General features: G+C 35.9%; 1 protein-coding gene across 3 annotated transcripts in view; it reads right to left on the minus strand.

Moving 5' to 3' along the window:
* RXFP1 (relaxin family peptide receptor 1) overlaps positions 1–22,583 on the minus strand; it is a 52,988-nt gene that overhangs the window by 15,779 nt on the left and 14,626 nt on the right. For all 3 annotated transcript variants that reach the window (XM_072336170.1, XM_072336168.1, XM_072336167.1), the window contains exons 2-4: positions 13,279–13,434; positions 2,206–2,310; positions 1,312–1,417 (exon numbers count right to left, since the gene is read on the minus strand). In XM_072336170.1, the coding sequence (XP_072192271.1) occupies positions 1,312–1,417; positions 2,206–2,310; positions 13,279–13,434 (367 nt within the window). The remainder of the gene's footprint in view (positions 1–1,311; positions 1,418–2,205; positions 2,311–13,278; positions 13,435–22,583) is intronic.

A 22,583-nucleotide genomic window follows, 5' to 3' on the forward strand; every position in this document is an offset into this window, starting at 1 on the left:
CTAGGCATTGTTGATGCAGGCCGTAAATGCTTTTTGTGGATTTTTTTAAATTGTTATTATTATTTTTTTGTTTTGTTTTGTCTCCTGGCAGCCAACAATTGCAATGGGTTGGTCTCATTGAGACTAGCAGTCCTCACCAGCTTCCTACAGTGCTGCAACAATTTTTTACTCTGTAAGAGCATCTTTCATGCTGCTCATTAATAAAAACAAAATGGGGCTCTCAGTATCTGTACCCATTTAAGCAGTAAGCCCAATACTTTATCATCTAAGAATACTCTTCAATGTCCTTGAGGAAGAAGACAAAATACTAGTTAAATCCGAGAACTGAAAAGATTTGAGCATGAAATAAATCTGTGTTTTATTTTAAACTTCAAATGCATACACAGCTTTTTTCGCCATTTGTGCACCCCTATGTTCCCATCTGCATTGGGCACTGACTTTGGTGTCCTGACTAGAACATAAACCACTTAGGACGTGGTTGAAGCCTAATCATAAAGACAGCTTCCCTGAATCACTGTTTTTTTTTCTAAAGCCAGATCTGCACCTTTATTTTTGAAGCCTTTGCTGTCTCCAGCAGCCAGTTTAAATACATATTAAATACACACGATGTTCTGCATCAACCTGAATCTGAACTACTGAACGTGAACCAACAAGAAGAATCTCATCCAAATGCAAACAGAATCTGAAACTCAACAGAGATCTGTACCTTTGCTTTTTCAGGAAGGATCCTTGGGACATTTGATACTGCTCTTCACCATACATAAAGTGGCCTCTCAAACAAGTGTTGGCAAACAAAGAGCAATACCAGCCACTCTCTGATCTCTTCAAGAAGTGCGTATTACACCTCAGATTAAATCTTGCTAAAAACCAGCCTGTTCAGAGGCATTGAATGAGAACTATTTACTCAAGTAGGTAGTTTTACTAGAATCAAGGTTACTGACAGGAATATAGAACAGGAATATTGCCAGGATCATAGAACAAAGAAAAAGTTCTAAGTCTTAAAACGACACATCCATTTTAAAAATTTCCTTAGATTTTCTTTTTGTTTGTTTGTTTTTTGTTAGCACGAGCCACTGTTGCAAATACAGAATGATCACTTAATTCAGAGATTTTGAGTTCCTTTTCTCCTGTGGTATGCAGTGAAAATCTGTACTTCAAACCTTAGCAGACTTATTAACAGAGAGACTCTATGCTTTCAAAAACACCAGCTGAGCTGACTGGTTATAATTACAGGGCTGTAGTTCTGAAACATCTGTAGAAATGATTGTCAAGCCTGAACATAACACAAGACCCCTTTCATGCTCTACTTACATCATGGTTATGTTTGAAGGGACCAAAGGGACAGCACGCAGTTTGGCAGCATCACAGGAGACCTCCAGACCTTGGCACAGACATTCTGCTGGTACAGCACCGACCACTGCAGGAATGCATGGAAGTGGTCGTGGTGGAAGGTTGGGCGTGTGTTATGATAGGATGCAGAGGAAAGAAATACAGTATAAAAGAACACTGAAGCTCAAAGACAGATCTACCAGCCTGTGTCAAATGGAATTTAAATTAACAAATACTATACTTTTACATCATTCATATAAATCTAGGAATACCCTAATAATAAACATAAAGGGACTTTAAAAAAATATTTCAACTCCCAGATACAGAGAAAGTGCTTTTACAGCAGAGCTATAGGCTTGATACAAGATGGCATGCAATCATTATTTTTTTTTTTTCAGATTTTTTGTGACATTTTAGTTTATTTGATTCTTTCATGTTTACCAGAATGAACAAAGTTCTGTCTCTGTTCTTAATCTTAGTGCTCATAGTAGACAGCTTCAGAAAATCCATATGAATGGACAAATGACTGTAGGTGTAACAGGGAGTGGAGTTCAAGAAATATTTGTTGAGCAAATAAGTGAATTTGAAGGAATGTTGCCTTCATTTCACTCTGAAAAATGTGCCTCTCACGATCTTTTCAGCTGTATTCATGTATTCAATTAAACATTTACATTGCCATCCTAATTGGCAGACATTTAGCACTCCTCTAATAGAAAATGAGTCACCCCTACTGCAACTGAAATTAGCTTAAATGCACTTGTTACTATGAGGCATTAATTCTATTTTACTACAAATGAAACTGCAGTACATTTCTATTTCTAATGAGCACATTTGCTAACTATTTATTTCCAGGAGCTGTCAATAATAACAACTTACTGCACTCTGGTGTCTTGATCTGAAGTGCGTACAGAGATTTCATTTTGTTGTATTCGCTCTTTGAGTAATGTTTGTCAAATTGTTGAGACCATCCATTGTTGTCTTCTAATAAAAACAAACAAACAAAAACATCAAGCAGCACTCACATTACAATAATACCTTCACTAAATTCAGCAGCATCCATTTCTTGCTTTGTTGTTTCATTAATGTGACATTTCTAGAAGATTTCATAGAACAGGAAATGACCTTGATGAATATATCTGTGTCATTACTTCTGTGAGTTTGGAGGTTGCACAGTAGGAATATCTTCTGATACTTAAAGCAACTCAACGTTTTCTGTGACAGTTGGAAGAGAAGAGGAGTGATATTTCACTTCTGAACTTTCTGTCTACACAGGTGCAACTGTATTTTCCTACCCTCTTGAGTGTGCAGGTCTGTCACTTTGTACAGGGAAAGCTTTAGTGATTTCTGTGGTTTACACCACTTTTCAGACCTCTGCTTCTCACTGCTACAGATGGAGGCCAAGCAAACGGCACTTCTCAAGACAACATGCGACATCCTGTAGCACATACAATCCAATATTCAACACTTCACCAAAAAGAATTAAAAAGAAACTTTGACAGCTGTGGTTTGCTTTTTGTCTGGCTAGTTTGACTCCAGCCTCTCTTCAGCTCAGATAATGTCCAAACATTTTTAGTTTAAAGTATCTCATTTGAATAAATTTGTACCAGTAGCAGCAATACCCCGAGGATGGCACTCACTATCTGGTGTGCTAAAATGTCAGTGGTAATTAGAAACATCATTTTGTAATGATCCCTACTGTCAAAAAACATTTACATGACAACCCCAAGGATGGCTCTGCTGATTTTATTATTGCACATTTATAGTTGCATTTATCAAATACACTTAACAACGGCTTCCTTCATTTTGCATGGCAATAGTATAGTTATACCAGTTATATACCATTCCTCATAGACATTTTCCCATTACTTTATCTTTACATTACCTTATTCCTCACGTCACATTACAATGCATTTTCCTCAGCTATGCAGGGAAATTACCTCACAAGCATCTCCTTAAAGCTGGCTGCGGAGTGTCAGCAGATGGAGCTCTTCTGAGAGATGCTTAAGCTGAAAAGCTGCACCGTGCATTCTAATTAACAGATATTTTAAATGAGTGGGAAATTCATGCAAACTATCTTTAATCTTTTATTCATTTGTTACGCATAAATTGAAAACCTTTGAGGCGATAAGAAATCTCTGTCTTCACGAACTGCTTTATAAAGAGGAAAAAAAAAAAAGACTTGACTTGAAAATACATGTCTACCACATGATGCCCTGCAAGAGTGTCAGTTTACCACCCAGAGAAGGCACTTTTTTCATTAACTTCCTTGAGAGCACCTGGTGCCTGCTGAAACATTAGCAAATTTGCCAGGTCAGATCACTAAGCTTAATCAGAAGCAGCTTAATTCATTTTGGACAAAACAAAGGGAGACTAAACCTGCAGAAAGATTGCTCTGCTTGTTTTAAATACTCAGCAGCAGTTCAGTTTTAGGACTGCATTACAAACCTGAAATATGCAATCCATAATTGATGAAATGAGGAAAACAGATCCTTTGTCAAGCAGCGAGTGATTATAGGCCTCCTGTCCTGCAGTCAGAGCTGTAATGGACTTTCCCCTACCACCATTTCTGTGTGGTTTTGTTATTATTTTTTTGTTTTTCATTTTAAAAAGGATTTCACTCTTCCATGTGCAAAACTGGATCCAGCAACTGGGGGGGCTGGTGGAACTAGTAGTAATAGCATGTATACAGAGGAGGTAAGATTTAAGAGGAAACTTTCACTGAGGATTGTGAAATAGAGATTTTTGAACGTGTATTAAAACTGAGTTTATTCTCAGAATATAATCTTGGCAAATAAATACTTTGCAGCCAGGAATACAGTCTCAAAACATGGAACTTCTAATCCACAATTAGAGTCATAGAAATGTTTGGACAGCTAGCTGCTTCTCTGAATTTATAGTTGAAAGCCATAAATTCTAGTCCTCTTGTAAGCTGATAGACATTTAAGGCATCTTTTTTTTGTCTGTACTTTTCTGCTTCTGATGCTAAAGGGTAGATGGATAAAATCTGATTCCACTTTTTAAATGCTTTTGCCATGTGACAAAGCATTTCCAAAAGGTGACCGCTGCAGTTTATATTTGCAGAGAGAAAGCACGAGCAGAGCCTCCTACACTAAAAGGAATGAGGGAGCAGTTCACTATGAAGTGGAAGTTCACCAGTGGTTCCAATGAAGTCAAGAGACAGCTGTGTATTTTTGAGTGGTCGTAAAAGAGAAAGGGGAAAAAAGAGAAAAACAAAAACTGATTATTTTGTACTGGAACCACTCCGGCTGTCTAGAGTGTATAAGTTCATTAAAAAAAGAAAAAGAGCATTTTTTTCCCTATGGCTTATTATTATTATTATTATTATTATTTGACATTGAAAAATGTTTGGTTTGGGCCAAGTTTTTTGCTAAGTGGGGAACAGTCCTTATTTTATGCGAGTTGTTTTGTCAAATCCCAGATGAATGCATTGTATGAATAACTATTTTGTACAACCATTCAGTGGAACACAAAATGCCAGAACTCTAAAACACTTTGAAATTATTTAGGGTTTATATGGTAGGTTTGCGACCTGTTTACTACTGTTGAAATGAGTTTCTCCAAACTGTTTAAGAAATGACTGGTAATAGTACTGGTCTTGAAATTCAAAATCTGTCCTTTGAGGGAAACAGCTCGGATGAAAAGTTACTTTTTCCTGAGCCAGTTCTAAAATAGTTTATGTTGGCTGTATTGCAGTAAGAAGGAGATCTGAGAAAACAAGGCGTAAGTGAATATTCCCCTGTGTGGGAGAAATGAACTAAATAATTGTAAGCTGGACTTATTTGAAGGCAGATTAACGCTGTTCTTTCCTAGAGGTTGTCAATTACCATTTCTGATGGGAATGAGAATGAGCATGCTAATCTTGTCAAATAATCCTTTCAGTGACAAATCCAAGAAAAATATCTGCTTTGCTCATTAAAAATATAACTAGCATATAATATATAATATAAATAATATAATATATAACATATTCATATATAATATGCATATATAATATACAGACTTTCTCAAAGGAACACTCTCTATAAAACTTTCTCCTTCCCTTGACTATGTGCTCTCAGGTTATTATGCAGAGAAATGACATCAGTGAAATGCAGACACTGCTGCATTTTAAAGAGACACTGGGACATTCCTTGATGTTGCGTTTGCTGTGGATGGGCATAATTTGTGGATGTATTTATTCAAATATACTTTCACTGTAAGAAATGACTTCAGGATTTTCACAAAAAATACCTTTTGGTACAAAAAGGAAAAGCTGTATTCTCTTAGCAAGAATACAGGAGTAACTCTTACTAAAACATTCACATAATTGCCCTTTTCTAGTACGAGAATATGCTGATAGATTCCAATAACTTATGGCAAGACCAAACCCATACTGAGATTTTACAGAAAGAAGTCTCGCAGTGCCCTGGAACATTTGATTCTGGGAGTGAATTTCTCAGCCCAGTTTGGATACCCAGGTGAAGAAAATTTGACTTACTTATCAAAGCAAAGGCAAATTTGCCCCACACCAAGATGTGTGTTACTGTACACTGACCCTTTTCTGTGTATGCTAGTAAATTTAAATACGACTATGTATATGTCATGATGTTATCTCAAAAAAAAAAAACAAAAAAAACAAACCAAAACAAAAAGCAACAAAACCCAAGAAGGCATTAAATCAATTCAAATGAGATTTACACTTTTCTGAATGAGCCAGATTTCCTGCTTACATGAGTTTATCCTTGAATTTAAGATACCCATATTAAACCACTGCAAATTTAAGGAGATAAGCACGCTCCAGTTTCCATAAGATAAATATCTTCCCAATACTGTACCTTTATTCCTGTGAAATGCTTGCAGAAGAGAGCTTTTTAGCTCATAGAACAGGATTTATCTGTATACATTATTCAAATTTTCTGTTCTGTTTATCTAGAACTATATAGCAGTTTTGAAATGAATGTGACAATAAATTAATGCAAGCTAATAGCACAGATATGTACATAAAGCCTTGTGATGCTCTGAAGTTCCACTATGAGTAAGCCATGACTTTGAAGACCCAAAGAGGCAAAAGTCTGGAGAAAAGCTTCCCCCAGCTATCAACAATCTTTTAAGATCCGATTGGTTGATTGATTAAAAACCTCCAGAGCTTCAGCAAAGCTGTTTGATTTGCTGATAGTTATACATCAGTGTAAGTCTAATTATTTCAGAGGCATGTGCAGCTGGATGAGTAGCAAAGACAGAAGGAAAAAGTTGTCCTTATACAATTGTGTATATGAAACATTTAATGTGACACTCAGAGATCTGATCTTTTACCAAAAATCTGCTGCATTATGAACACATGCTGCTGAATTCCAAGTGTTTTCTTTTTGCTTTATAAAGAGAATTTATAGCCTAGGACTCAAAGCTGAGTATTGTCTCACATGTTTAAATCTCACATTTTAAGCATTATGTCAATAAACTGCATGCCATGAAAACACTAGACTAAATATAAATATTATTCATTATCTGAAAAACAGAATTGTCAAGCTTGCAATACAAGCAATACACTGAGGCAAAACCAAGAACGTCATATTCTCTGAAATTTCCCATTTCAATCTTGTAGCATTAAAGCATGCATCTTTCAGACATCCCACAGAAGTTTAGTTTTCTGCTATGGAAATCTGAAATATGATTCAATAAATCTATAAACTGCAGTAATTCTCTCTAATTTTGTAGGTCTTCGGAGAAATACATGAGGGAAAACAATGACAGTTATACAGAATTTAATTACTTTCATCCTGTCAAAATGCATAGGCTCTTTTATAAAAGGGGTAATAATTCTTGGTGTAAGGCCAGCCTGATGGCATGGCACACAGTAACAGGTGAGGCCATTGCTTGCAAATGGAAATAGGCACAAGACTTCAAAGAGTTTACTGCCTCAGTTCTTTCAGCAATCCACATCCGTGATTTCCATTGTATATCCAGCCTAGGAGCTAGAGAGACCGGAACAAACATCTATACATGGACACTAAATATGGGGAACTAAATGCTGCCTTTTGTTCTGAGACCTCTTAGGGCTAGGAGCAATACAATGGTAAGTGCATTTAGCCAGTGAAGAACCGCTCTGGAGAGTCAGAAACATCTTAAATTAAATCTGCATGCCTGTTCTTGCTTCACTGGACTGGAAAAACGCGGCTATGACACTGTGATTAAAAAACAAATGCACACACACTACAATCACTGCCTGACTGCCAAAAAACAGTTTCGCAGAACTATCAGCAAAACTGTCCCGAAGCCAAATTTCTGAACACTGAGGAAACCTGTGCTCTCAAAATAGTTGGGGTAACTTAATTCCATCAAGTAGTGCATCATTAAAGATTCTGCTAGAGAAAAAAGATAAAACAATAAAACACCTTAGTGACATGTTCTTACTATCCCCATATACATAACAGTATTTTTTCTAATGGCTTATTCACAACACAAAAATCCAGCCCCTACAGAAATGCAAGTAATTAGGCACAACACGTGCAGATTTTTGCTTTGAAATGAATATGAATGATAAAGTGTTTTATTTATTTGGTCCATCTTTGTACTCTAAACATACTTTTTACTCTACTCCTGATATTTGCAATCTGCAGACTTAGTGGTTGTATTCTAGTAATAAATGAAGAACATTTCATTTCATGAATTTCATGAAGAACATTCCCATTTCAGTAACCAGCTTCAAGACTGAGCGTAAGAACTATTCAGTAGTGTGAAACAATACACTAATTTTGAGCAGAGCGTAAGGCATAACCACTACATTCCAAATTAAGTCCAGGAGAAGAATTAAGGCATTTATTTATGATATTTATTTGTGTATCATGAACTACGTTGGAGGACACATTTTCTATTTCCTGCTTCTACTACAGGCTGAAGGTCACAATCTAGAATTCATCTCATTGAGAGAAAATAAGTAAATAAATAAAATAAACCACTGCTAGCACAGTGTTTCTAAAAATCACATCCAGTGCTACTTAGAAATGCCAACACAAGAGTCACAAATGCACTTTGAAACATCTGAGCTTTTCATCAGTTTCCTAATTTAGGTAAGTTATGAATCTTTTCTCTCTCAAGCCAGTGGGAACCTTTCCACTGATGTTAGTGAAGTCAATCCAGATTAGCCCTCACCTGGCACACCTGACTTCATAAAATGTATTGTGATCAAAGCCCAGGGGGTATGACTGAAGGTTTTATGTTGGTCTTATTGTTTGCACTTCTAAACTAGAACACAACATCATAAATCCAACAACTAAATAGATTTAGGTTGCATGCCAGTGTACTATTATGAAACCCGAAGGGAAGTTAGGAAAAAGTACTAGATCTGAAGGCAGAAGGATTATTTACAAAGAAGTGAGTGCACCAGTACTTTAAATCCAAGAGATTTTTCAGAGGCTGTAACAGACAGACAGTTCTAAATGTATCAAAGACAAACCAGTAGGGCTTCACCTTAGACTTTAGGAAATAGCATAACGTGCTTTCAAATTGCCCAGGTAAAGCACAGTGTTTGCTGGAAGCAGAAAAGCTCAGTACCTTTTGGAATCTGATTCTGTTTCTGTATTTCTCCTTGTACAGTTTTGCACCGAACTGAACTTGAGAGCAGATGGCTGGTTTTGGAGCAAAAAACTGAGGTAAGCTGCCCTACTCTTCGCTGGAAGACTTTCCATTATATGCCATTTGCTGCAGCCATATAAGCAAAAACAACTATTTCACTTATATGTGAGTAATAAAAATATTTGTTCAAGAAAGCTGACTTTTATCTAGGACAGAAGTTTGCTGATTCAGCCCTCTTAAGTAGACAGCATAACAATGAACAATGAAGTTTCTAAATCAATCGAAGGGCAGATTAAGGGGGAAAAAAATGTCTAAAGATACTCAGAGAGCTGATGATCTGAAAAATATCCATTGATGGTTTCTGGCAACTTTACTGCTTTCTGTCCAAAGTTACAAAGTACATCTGTGGTATGATCTAACTTTTTGTATGCTTCTGCAATTTGTCACATCAGAATTTGTTCATATAATCAAATGTACTTGAAGATAATAAAACACAGGTGGACTTGGTGAAAAGCTACATCACAAATACTGTCCTTTTTTGTGTTGAATTCAACAGCTGCTGCTTTTGTCTAGTGTTGCTGGTTTTAGTTCTGTTTTGCTTATCACTGCTTATCGCTGTCAAGCCAGAGATTTCAAAATGCTCCTCAGCATGAGTATGCTCTTGGCATACCATACTATTTGGCTTCAAAGGACTTTGCACAGAGCTAGGTTAGAGTACCTCCGCAGTAACACTGTAGTATCAAAGTATTCAAAGTGAGAAGTAACTTTTTCCTTTACTTGCTTCATAGACAATTCCCATATTATATATATTATTATTCTATATATTATTATATTTATTTATTTATTTAGCCATACCTGGCTAAAATTTGAAGGTTAGGCTGAGGCCATTATGATTGAAAGTGAGCATATCCTCAGAGGGACAATCAAACTCAAGCTGTTTTACCTACTTGACTTAAATCAGGCTTGAGCACAGAAGGATGCTGGAATTGCTACCTATGTTCCTGTTATGTTAACATAGATACAAAAATAGTTAAAAGAGATACATGATGTAGGCCAAGCTGCTAAACATCACACTTGGTTGCTTTATGAAGAATTCAGTATTTCACAAAGGATGAGTACAGGGCAAGAGAGCGGGGAAAAATTTACTGCCATACTTAACCTTAAAAAGGAAAGTTCCTCAAAGCCGCAAGCATTTATGACAAATGATAAAACTTTACATAAATCATTTTTGTTTAAAAATATTGTATTTATGGAAAATTTGCAGAGCCACCCGCTACTTGATGGACAGTGTTTTCATGTTCATAAGGTAAGACTGTATTTTCCATGCACATTTAAGGTTATCTAATGCTAGTTTGAAAAGAACCTGTCATCACTCAGGGCTTGATAAATTGCTGCTCTCTTTCTCTTATAGCTGTTTACTATACTGCCTCAAGCTCTTCCCCATCAGGATATCACACACACTACTTTATTGGTTGAAAACCCAACTGGGCGAAAAAGGCATGAGAATTTTCAAACATGAGCAGCTTCGTTCTATGTAACACACTGGCTATGGACATCCCCTCTCCAGAAGGGTTGTGAAGTGGAAGAAATGTTGAAGCTTAACTGCCAAACAGAACAACCTCACCCTGAGGTTAAGAACTGCCATGGATATCTTAGATCTAAATATTAACCTAATTTCAGGCTGCATCTCTTAGTTTTTAATTTATTATTCAGATAGAGAGCTCAGTGGAAAGAGAAAGCCGATGTGAAGGAGGCCCCAGAAAGCAAATCATTACGTGCACAGATTTAACAGAAAATGCTATTACTGATCATCAGAAAACAACTACCAGTGAGTGAAAAACCCTTTTAATTTCAAACATTTGTAATCATATTTTACTGCTACAGGGCATGCAGTGTGTGAAAGAGAAGGAACACTGCAAATCATCTCAAAGAGTATGACATGAGTATCATCATATGAATAAACTGATAAAGTACAGAACTCCACTCAAGAGGAAAGGGGCAGAATTACCAGAAGATACTTGGAAAATTTAGTTAAATCTCTGATGATTTCTGATCTACATCTATAAAATATTGTGGTATGCATACAGGGTGGGCACAGAATAAAGATGTCTGGGTATAGAGGAACATCTAAGAGGCCAAGGGACTGGGACACACGTTCTCAGTAGCCCAATAAACCTGCAGAGTATATTAATGAGGACCATTAGTAATGGGGTCCAGACACCAGCCTTCTTCTGACTGACTAATGTCAGTGTTTTCAGACTCCTGTTATGTTGGTCTCTCTTGCACTAATGCATGGAGAGGAAACACTTCTTTCATCTTTTATTTCCAGTCTACCATAAGGCCATATGAGATCTAAATATAGGTTAGTACATCATATGATAAGTGTCAAACAAATTCTGAAAAGGAATAATCCAGCAAGTTAGCGGGTAGACAGATTTCAAGCTGTGCTGCTGATTAACCACATTGCATGTGGAATTTCAAGATTCCTACTTAAGTGATTTGCAATACCAGAATACCCAGACAGCTTCCATATCACACTGTAACTGACAACCACAGTAGAAAATTCTATGCCTTTTTGTTGTAAATTTAAAGCTTTTTACAACACAACTCTCTTTGCATATCTAAGAGATAATTACTTCTCTGGTTGTTTAATTCATTGATATTTCTTAAAAATGCCATTTTGGTAATTTACTTTCATAAAGTAAAGTTTCTATTAATTCTCCCCACATCTAGCAGTTACTATTGAACAGCTGGACTTTGGATTGCCTTATGTTCAGAGTACCACTTTTTTTCAAGCAATTTCACCCAATTTTTGCAATGGCATTATTATGATCTTCAAATGTTGTCTTCATTGATAACATCAAAGAAAGGACTACTGTTTGTGATAAATTATTTTTGCTTTGCATCTCCTTTCCTTATAGGACTGGTTTAAAATAAATGCAAGCCTTTGTTATATTTTTATGTAGGCTTAAGATAGGGCTTTGTCATTACTGCAGACATAATTGGTGGAGCAGTTGTTCTAGCTATCTGTCCCCGGGAAGCATGTACCTAATATTTCTGAATTCCTTTTAGGGCCCATGCTATTTTTTCCCATTCCCACCACATGTGCTGGCTTGAATGTTGTAGACTTACCACCTCAGAAGTCTTATTCAAATTTATGCAAGATAGAGGAGAGCAAGAATTTAAAAGTTAAGTTACTTAATTAGAGTACCTTGCGGATAAGATTAAAAGCTCCTATAGTGCTGCACAAAACAATTACTGCAGTGAAATAATTTTGAATTACTTTTCCGTAACCAGGAGCAATGATTTCAACTGAAAACTGTAAATTAAAAAAAAAAAAAAAAAAGGTATAATAAACTAGCTACAACTCCTGAAATAAAGGCAGGCACACTGAAGCAGTCCTAGGAAACCACAGCATAAAGAAATTGCTGGATAGCATCCTTGTCTTGAGAAATAATTGGTGACACTTCCTTTCTTTGATTTCAAGAGAGATGAATGGTTGGAAAAAAATCTGTCCAACAATGATTTCCACACATACTTCAGTGCAGGAATCTTACAGAAACCCCAACAGAACATTTCAAGTTCTCAGGCAATGTAATTACTCTTCTTTTAGTCAAACAATAATATATGACTTCTATATCACTTTTAGAAATGTATATGACCACAACGCATTATACAAGGTTTGTAGTTTGAGAATATCAGGTTAAGATGCAAGAAAAAAACCCCTAATTTCTCAGAGTACTGATAAAACAACTCATCATCTTTACAATTTAGGCTTTCAGGAATGGTCTCTAGCTCATTGTTGAATTAGTGTTCTTGGAAATAAATTCTATCTTGCAGTTGAATTTCTTTGCAGGCTCTGTTGTCCTGTATATCCTGTTACAAAACTGTGTGTGTCCTAATCCCCACTTGATCAGCAGGTACACTTTTAACAAGTCCTTGAACAATGGACTTTCCAGGAATTAACAGAAATGGAACATGCATCAACTGTTTAAGAGGCAACTTATACACAGAAAAACAATAGAACAAGAGTCAATTTTGTTCAAGATTTAAATCTTGGCAAAGAAAATTATGTTTATGGTGGAAGTAAGTGACACAAATCTAGAAGGCGACGTAGGTCTTTTCAATGGGATTAGAGCCAAAAGTAATTTTCAAATGGAGTAATACACCAGAAGTTCATAGGCAGAGAAATAAGATACTGTATATCTTCCTAGCAAATGGGCTGTTGAGAGACTTTGTTAGGGGTAGCAAACATCTACTACATCCTCAGCAAAACACATAACATTCTTACTGCTACTACTTTGTAACTCTCCACTCGGTGCAAACAGTGCATGGGCTTCAGTGACTCAGAAACAAAGAAAAGCCTTAACAACATACCACAGTTGTCTTCATCAGCATGATTCCCACAGTCATCCTCACCATTACAGTGAAGTTGTTGGGGCAAGCACTTTGTGATATTGCCACAAGGAAAGTAGCCCAGTGGGCAGGCAGCATCGCCTCTGGAAACAGGATCTTCCAAAGAATCACGAATGACTAAAGAGAGACAGAAGAAATACGCTTACTTCAATATATGCTCCTAGATGTATGCAGATCATTGAGATTATGCTCTCATAAATATTCATTTTCATTTGAGTGTGAATATCAAGTCATAAATACCTATTAGTTCATTGGATGTGCAATTACAAGAGAATATTAAACACTCTTAACATGGCAAAAAAAAACCAAAAACCAAAAAACCACACATTTATATCGTGAACTAATTAAAATTTGCTTTGATACAGAGCAACCAGGTAATTCCTCCCCATGCATCCTAGTAATAAGATGCAAATGCTAATCAAACAACAGAAATGACCTAAGGCCAATATTTAAAAGGATAATTTTACTTTGCGCTAAAAATTAATTTACTACAGCAATAAGCCAGATAAGCTACATAGATATGGATTATATTAATTTGTGCTGAAATTTGAGACCCAGATGGATAAATACTTTTATACAAAGTCAGAATTATAGACTTCTAAATGTATTCTAATTTTAAATCAATTACTGGACATAAACTGATCAAGGATCAAAGAACAATGACAGTAAGCTCAAGTGCATGACATAGCTTTGCTGAAGAATGACTAACACACAGAGGCACAGCTACAAGTCCACCCGAAGAGCAGTTAACCTATTCAAAATCTTTGGAGACATGGTTCAGATTTTATTGGTCCGAAGTTTATAGAAAACAAGATCTGTGCATCTATGTCCACAGCTTATAGGAAATCAACTTAAAGAATGCAGGGACCTAATGGAAGAAATGAAGGAAAATGCTGATGGGGATCAGCTGGGGCAGGTGGAGGATTCAGCAACTGAATTCGACCAGTCCTCTGCTCCTCAATTTGACAACAGCTTCAGCTCCCCATGTTCCCCATGTTTGCAGATGCACGATGCCTTACCAGTCTCCTCAGGGACAAGTACTGCCATTGTCAACAGTTTTCCAGGACAAGTGCAATTGATCTACAATAAGCTCTTGTAGTGCTTACAGAGTGCTAGCTCAAATTTCCTTTCAATATCAGCTTCTTTCCATGAGCAGATGATGACAGAGTTTAGAATTATGCTAGAGTGCAATTAATTCCACTTCTGATATATCAAAAAGAAAGTATCGTGAGCTCACAGTGCTACCTGGTGCTCTTCTCACTCCCAAGGCTTCATGAAGTGTCATTCTGCAAAGGACTGCTAATTTCATTTTTGAAGTACTTTCAAAATATATCAGATAATCTTTATAGGTAACATTTGATTTAGTGGATGCTGTAATGAAAGGATGAAAGTTCTATTTTGAGTTTCATTGCTTCTTAGAACACTTGAAATACTCTGTACAATCTTCACTATATGTAAAGGGATACTTGTTTTGTAATAGGCACAACAGTATCTGCACATGCAATTTTTTTTTCCAAGGTTATGGTCATGAGACAAAATTCTTCTATGAAGCTTTATATAGTTACAAATGGGCATGTTTTTGTACAACACCCTATTTTTTCTTTGTTTTTCTCCTAAACTAAGGGAATCATGTATAAGTGAATTAAGAGCTTCAAATCCATAGTTCTTAAGGAACTTTTGCCTGTTAAACCCTTGATAAACATTTACAACTTTTATAAACTGAAATGTGGGAGTAGCATGAGGAAGAAATTCTGGGATCAATACGTTGTTTATTCCCATAGGCATGGAATCACCTTTGCTATCAGAAGCATCCTGCCATATATTCCAGCTAACAATCACTGTATGTTTTTGTGATTTTAAAAAGTGGATTGACTTTCATGCACAACTCTGTTGCTTACATAGTAACTCAAATAGACTTTTGCTTTAGGTCTCTACAGGTACATAGAGACTAACTGTACTGATGATAAAGCTGTATTTTAATCCCAGGATGAATCTGCTCATGTGGACTAATTAATGAATATATTTTCTGTCTCAGTTCTAGACTAATTCACTGTGAAAGAGTAAAAATGGTGAAGGATTACTTGATTTTATGATTTCTCCATAAATGTATTGCCTTAGCGATAGTGATTCTGAACCACTTGTTTTGTGCTACAGAGGATTACCTTGGCAAGTAAATATCTGACTGGGAAGCGAGGCATTGAAGCATCAACACTTAATGCCATCCTGGTCTCATCACTGAAAGCACAGGTCTTTGACCACTGACATGTTAACATCATTTTGTTTACACACACAAAAAAAGAAGATTGGACCATAGAGATCATAGGAGATTTATGAGTGGAAAACTTCTGGGGAAATATTTGTTCAAGTTGACAAAGGAAAGTAGGAGATAAGACAGTAAAACAGAATGTAAAATGCTAGACAATACTCGAATGTTTCTCAGGATCTGTTCCTGACTATTGTGTACTTCATGATCTCCCCCCACCAACTCAACTGCTCTCAAACTTTCAAAAAGAAAACAAGAATTCACGTTGTATACCTTTTAAGCTTGTCCAGACTTGCTGCTTTGAGGCACTTATTTCCAAAGGATCTGTAATCTCTGTCTTGGAGGATGCAGAAAACTCTTTTCCTACTGTTCTTTAAAATGAGAGACTAATTTAACACTGCCCGAGATTTCCTTTCTTAATGGAATAACCCAAATTGGCTTGATATCTAGTGTAAGGTAAAACCAACTCCTCTAGGGATGCTGAAATAATGTGGAAAGGATGTGTCAGCCCTTCTTTAAGCTCTCATAAGACGCATTCAAGAGAACACATCAGGGAAAGCCAAAGAACAAGACATTCCCAGTAGAGCAGAGCTTTCCTTAAAGATAAACTGATTAACGAAGCTCACTAGTCATATGCATTCTCTCAAAAACACAACAAACAAACAAACAACCCCCAACAAAACAAACAAACACACACACAAACAAACCCCCAAAAACAACAAAAATGCACAAGTTCTTACAAGCTCTTGGGAACAAGCTACTTGGTTTACAAGTAGTTTTTGAGAAGCTGGATAAGAGACAAGAACGAGAAGAATAAGTTGTTCATGCAGTCACACATAGCTGTCATAAAACAAGTGAATATAATTCAGTAATGAAAACAAGACTGTGCTGATTAGACAGTGCAATTAAAGTAATCAAAGCATCATGACTCACTGCTTGGTAACTGCAAGTCACATGAGTCTCAGATGTATTACTACTGGTTCAAGTAAGGGCATATCATAATGTCAAGTAAGTACTGCTGTATTATCCAAAATTACAACCAGATGAAGACTCGCTGTCAGGAGTCCAAAATGACTCTCAAATACCATCAGCCAAGTAACCGAATGTTTTTCTTCACTTTGAATTCGTTATCAGTTTGAAAGTGCAGAAGTTGAGGAAATTCAGTAGTTTTTTAAAAATGTGAGAAGATTACAAGTTTGAAAAGATTAAGACAATCATGGTACCAAATAATCTACCTTGTACTTACTATCATGCAAAGCTATTTTACCTGAAAAAGCCTTAGATATTCAGAGACCATTGTCAATTTGTCATATCCTAAGACATTTTCACCCCATAACTTTTAAACTGCTACAGTACTTCCAGACAAGGTGGTAAGTAGATTAGATCAAGAGAGGATTGCAAACTTCCTTTTGAAATACCTGTTTTGAAAAAGAATGTTTTCCTCAACTAAAACTTTCAAGTTAAAATTGATTTTGCCTGTCATTTTTGTACTAACCTGAACACTTCAAACTTACAGGAGATAAAAATATTTCTTTTCTGCTGAAAGATATTTGAAGGGCCTATGAACTGGCTTCCAAAAGCCTTTAGCGTGATATAGAGGAGAAAAGCTCATGAGACTGTAACCTTTATTTTCAAAGGCAAATAATTAGAATAAAGTTATAAAACAAGTTCATAACTGAATTTCTTTAGCTTTAAAAAAAAATGGGTGATAGGCAAAGAACAGTAATAACAAGTGGCTGATGAGATGTAATCCAAAGCATTTAAATCACTGTATTGCAGGAAAAAAGATAATTGTGCAAAAACAATAGCTGTTTTTCTTTTTGTCTTTTAAATGCACAAATTATCTGAATTTGTGCATTGCAATGATACCTAGGTAAATATCATTTATTTCTATTTGTTCCAAATTACTTAGCTCATTCCCATTCAAAATACTATTTTGGGGGCAAATAAAGAGTGGGATGAAATTAATCCAGTTTCTGGATAAGAATACAAAATTAACTTTTGTACACTTCTATTTAACTTGCTGCAGATTTCTCATGGAAATTGTGGAAATACTTTCAGCACCTGATTTTAAAAAGGCTCTAATAAAGTTGATTAAGAAACCTTACTGGTGATTTCTGTCAATGTGAATGTAACGTTATTAACGTTATAGTTAGTAACATAAAAAAAAGCTGTCAAAGAGTAATTACTGAAAACAGATTCTGTATTTATACAAGAATAAAAAAACAGTTTACACAATTGAACACTGTTTGGAGTAACCACCTCAGGCAAAAATTGCAGTCCAGTACACTCCATGTCCTAGTGGTGAAAGACATAATACTAACCCCAGAGGCATCACTGGCTTGAAAGATTTCCACAACTATACAAGATCTCCGAGGAATATTAATTCAACTGTTATCATCACCACTGCCTTTTCTGTAATCTGTTCCTCTTCTCCATTGTTAATTGTTCAACTCTGATGTCTAGAATTTATTTATTCAGAAGCTCAAATAGTTGCAACAATTTCACTTCTAATGCCCTGGACATTTTTTATATATTGACTGTTGCAATACTAAAACTACAGTTCTCAGTTGTGAAGCACCACTTACTTGATCATATCAGCTATAATTCTTGGAATGTGTAGTACTGGAACTACAGTCATAGTTTTAAATACTGTGTAAAACATTTACTCCCACTAAACACAATATAAAGCAAAGGATGTTAGCAAAAAAAGATGCACATATTTGACTGCCTACATGGCATGTCAATCTTGGATTGTAATTTCATATTGTATCGTTATGTTTTGCTATGCATATGAAAATGCCTTTATACTAGGAAGTTTCCAAAGCACACAATTTGCAAAATATTGACTCCAATATCATAGCAACTTTACTAAAGTTATTTATCAGTTATGCTGCAGATAATTCACTCTAATTAATCCAGTCATAGCACTGGAAGATCCTCTTTATCTAACTGCCAGATAAATCTGCTCTGAGGCCAGAAATTGTAAGCAGAGCAATTCAGGAATAGTACCTTGCCAGAGGATTAGGTTCTCCACCTTTTATTAATTTGTGTTTTTGTTCCAGTTACACAGAACTTAGGATAAAATTATTCTGATGCACAAAAAAGTGCTTAAAAGCCTACTACTGTATGAGAAAGCTTTCACACGTAGTATAAAGAATTTTGTCTGGAAACTCAAATTTTGTAAGGCACTCCCAGAGGATGAACGTTCAGTGATGTCTGACAAGATGCAAATTACTGAGCAGGAACAAACCTCTTTTCTACTCTCCTTTCCCTCTTCTTTCTTTCCTCAAATACACAGTATTACAGTGGTGTCTGACTATTCTGTTAAAAATAAGCTCTCTCTCCCTGTATTCTGACACCTTTTCAAATAGAAAATATATTAACGTAAGTTTTCATTTGCCCTAGCAATTTTTTTTTTTATTTTTTTATTTTTATAAATTGGCATTTCTCTATAAGTGTAGTCAATTTTTATTTCATGTTGTTGCAATACCAAGTCTAAGGCTAGACATATGAAAAGCAGGGCCTAGGCCAACAATGAAGGCACCAGTGTAAATGTATTGAATAGTAATACCAGGCTAGGCAGTACCACCCCACCTGGAGGGCCCAGAAAGGCATTAACTATCCATCAGAAAGGGAAAAATCCCCTGTCGGGAACAGATTCTTCTTCACAGTCAGCAAGTAGAAGGCTTGGTCTGGTACTGCAAGGCCTAAAGTCAGAAGAAACTGACCACTTTTTCCTCCCCTTTTGTGATACCTCATTTATAACAGTTAATGATTGTCTGTTTATCTCAGCAATCAAATAATTTGAGATGTACTTAAGCCAAGAAGATCAAAAACTGTTAGTTATTGATAAACTGGTGTTCCTTAAGCAACAACTACTCATGACTAGCACTCAGAATTTCAATACAAAGTGACAGTGATGAGGAATTACTGTGAAGGAGCTCACCTCAGACTTGTTGCTCAGTGTAACTTGGTCAGCCATAAGCCATTTTATAGTAAGACAAAGTGAAACACTGATTAGCGGAAACTCATCTATTCAGATTAACAAACCACAGAAATTTATAATAGATGTCTTAAGTTTCCATGAAGGAAAGACAGCTATAGTTTATTTTCATGGAACAGTGCCGTACACAGAAGTCCATGTAAGTGGGTACTCATGTGTCCACCTGTGCACAGAAATAGGAAGTTATCTCTGAGATTAACAAGAAGTACTTGCAGCATACAAAGAGAAAACTGCAACAAAGACATGAAAGAAATTAGAAAGGCAACAAACAGGGAACTTACTGGATGGTACTCTAATTGTATGATCTCAGAATCCATTATTTATAAATGAGAACAGCAAAAAACTACGTCACTATCATTAACTACTCATACAAGCAAACAGACTAAAATATCTTCATGTCTTGCCTAATCTCTTCAGTCACAAAAAAATCTACCTACACAATATTTTACCTCTTCTCTTATATAACACAGTCAAACACATCATGGTAAAACACTCTCAGGTAAGCTTTCTTTATATGGAACTGCAGAGAGTGAAAGGGAAAGAGAGAACGGGGAGTCTTAAAATATTTGAAAGATAAAACAGTCTGTTTTTTCATTCCTTGCTATTTTGGTATGAGCTAAAATTATTTTAATGGTAGTTCTTATAATGGAATTAATCCAGCATAATTTAAAAAGAAGCTCTGAAGCATACTTAAGACTAATTTTGTAGCAATAAAACCATACAGCTTCTTGGAGTGTCTGAGTCAGGATTATCTGATGATTTTTGTTTATTCACATACTTTTGTCACTAATAACCATCCATAACTATTAGAAATTCAAATTTCATATTGAAACCTTAAGTTCAGATTCAAGCTTTGCTCTGTAAATCTATGAGATTCCTTCATCTCAAAGTATTATAAAATTTAATTCCATTTTCACCCTCTTGTGAATTAAAAACAATTTGAAAATATTTTAGGGAATTCACCTTTAATGAGTGAGTGGGACTACTTTGGGAAAAATAAGTTAGGGGACAACTGTGATTAAATTATGCTTAGATTCCAGCCCACGAATACTTAGTTCAACCTAACACAAATAAATAAATAAATAAATAAATCTCAAAATGTCTGCTATATTTGGCATGAGTCTACATTATTTACCACTATAAATGACAACACCAGTTACAGCACTATAAATCAGAATTGATCTCAAACTCATTCAATTTTTGACATTAAGGGAATACCGTTAGCTAGTTGTACGGTGGCAACAGACAACTTATTTCTTCTTTTACACTTTATGTAAAAATGCATATGCTTGTTAAAATTTACAGATTTTAAGATTAACTTTCATATAACTTAAAAATCAATAATGAACGTAAAGAAATGCTGCATTAGCAGCAAGTAGGTGAGAGCTACATGGATATTAATTGTTCAGAGTGGAGACTGGAGAGATAATGAGACACTGCACTCAGAAGTCTGTCTCGGTTTTAGATGCAGTTTAGATGCGTAGCCTACTGACACAGCCTCCACAGTACCTACCTCCTCCTCTCCCTCTTGACCCCATTCCAGCTAAACCCGCATGTTATGATGCCCTTTCCCGACACTCAATGCTTCTGCATTGTCAACAGCAAAGAAAGCAAGCTCTGTGAAGTAGCATAAACTAGAGCGGAACTATCACGATTCATCCCTAGCATGGTACAACAGTCAAGGCTAGAGGAGGAGAGCTTCATCCTGGCTGAGACCTACTGTACCACCCCGATCCCCCAGCACCTTCCTGCCAGGTCTCCAGAGATCTGATCGCCATACTTGAGCATGGCACTAAGAAAGGTTACTGCAGAATGGCAGCCCTGGTCTCAGCAGGTATTGTAGCACACAAACACAACAGATATGTCCTGCCACTAGGAAAAGTGCTAAGAATAACATTAGAGCACAGCTTTTGCCAAAGGTTCTGTATAGCTAAATGTTTTGATAGGCATTTCAAATCACAGGTAACGGGATACAAAAGAATATTTACTATCTAAAATCCATGTCTCTGTATGCAAGACTACTTATATAGTCTATCATTTTAAGGACACTACCACGTAACTTTTTATATTGCTATTTTCAGGTGGAAAACTTGACCTATACTATCACATGCAACCTATCCAGGGAAGACGTAGGAAGTACTTTTACTCCTAATGCTTACCTATATAATATAGAGAATATTGTTGGACACGTTTGGAGAATAAATGCTGAAATCCCAGTCCTAAAATGCTGTATGTTTATTATGACACATTATTTCAATTAAGAGATAATTTCTCAGTGTTTTCTTTTAGTTTTACTAGGTATCTCAGTCTGTCCACATTTTAGTTTTACAGATTGAATATAACATCTGTATCAAGAACAGTGTATTTTTAATTTAGGAGATCACATTCCAGTTCTTAAAACGGCTGCTGACATGATTGATTAGTAAAATCAAAACCTTTTAAACCATTTAAAATATTCAAAAATCTCTCTTAAATTCTGCAGAACCATAGATATAAGAGTTATTTCACCAGGCAAGAAACATACCTGACTAGAAAATGATATGAAAGCAGTGGTGAATACGTAAATAAAAGATTTAAAATAAACAGAGAAAAGCCTTATACATATAACAGTGATTAAAAGTCCAGATACACTTGCTAGAAAAATCATCAACATTTAATAAAAAATAGCATATATTTTTTTTTCTTCCTAAAATATACTAGGAAAATAAAAACCTCACACAACATACACATAAGCCTTGGGAGTGTAGAAAAGCCAAAGTGCTCAATATTCACTTCTGTCATCTATTTGGAAAGGAAGAGGCTGTATTCCTTCTGCACGATGCTGAAAATGTCTATCAAATATAAAGCAACATTTCTAAGGGACACTAGTTTTGAACCAGACACATGAGGAATGTGAAAGGAATGAGTTGCGAAATACATTGAAACTAACGTTCTTATATAATGGATTTTGAAAACTGAAGAAAATCCAAGAGACCAGAGACTTGCCACATTATCTGA

Source organism: Excalfactoria chinensis, chromosome 4 (genome assembly GCF_039878825.1).
Source record: "Excalfactoria chinensis isolate bCotChi1 chromosome 4, bCotChi1.hap2, whole genome shotgun sequence".
Classification (NCBI taxonomy): Eukaryota; Metazoa; Chordata; class Aves; order Galliformes; family Phasianidae; genus Excalfactoria; species Excalfactoria chinensis.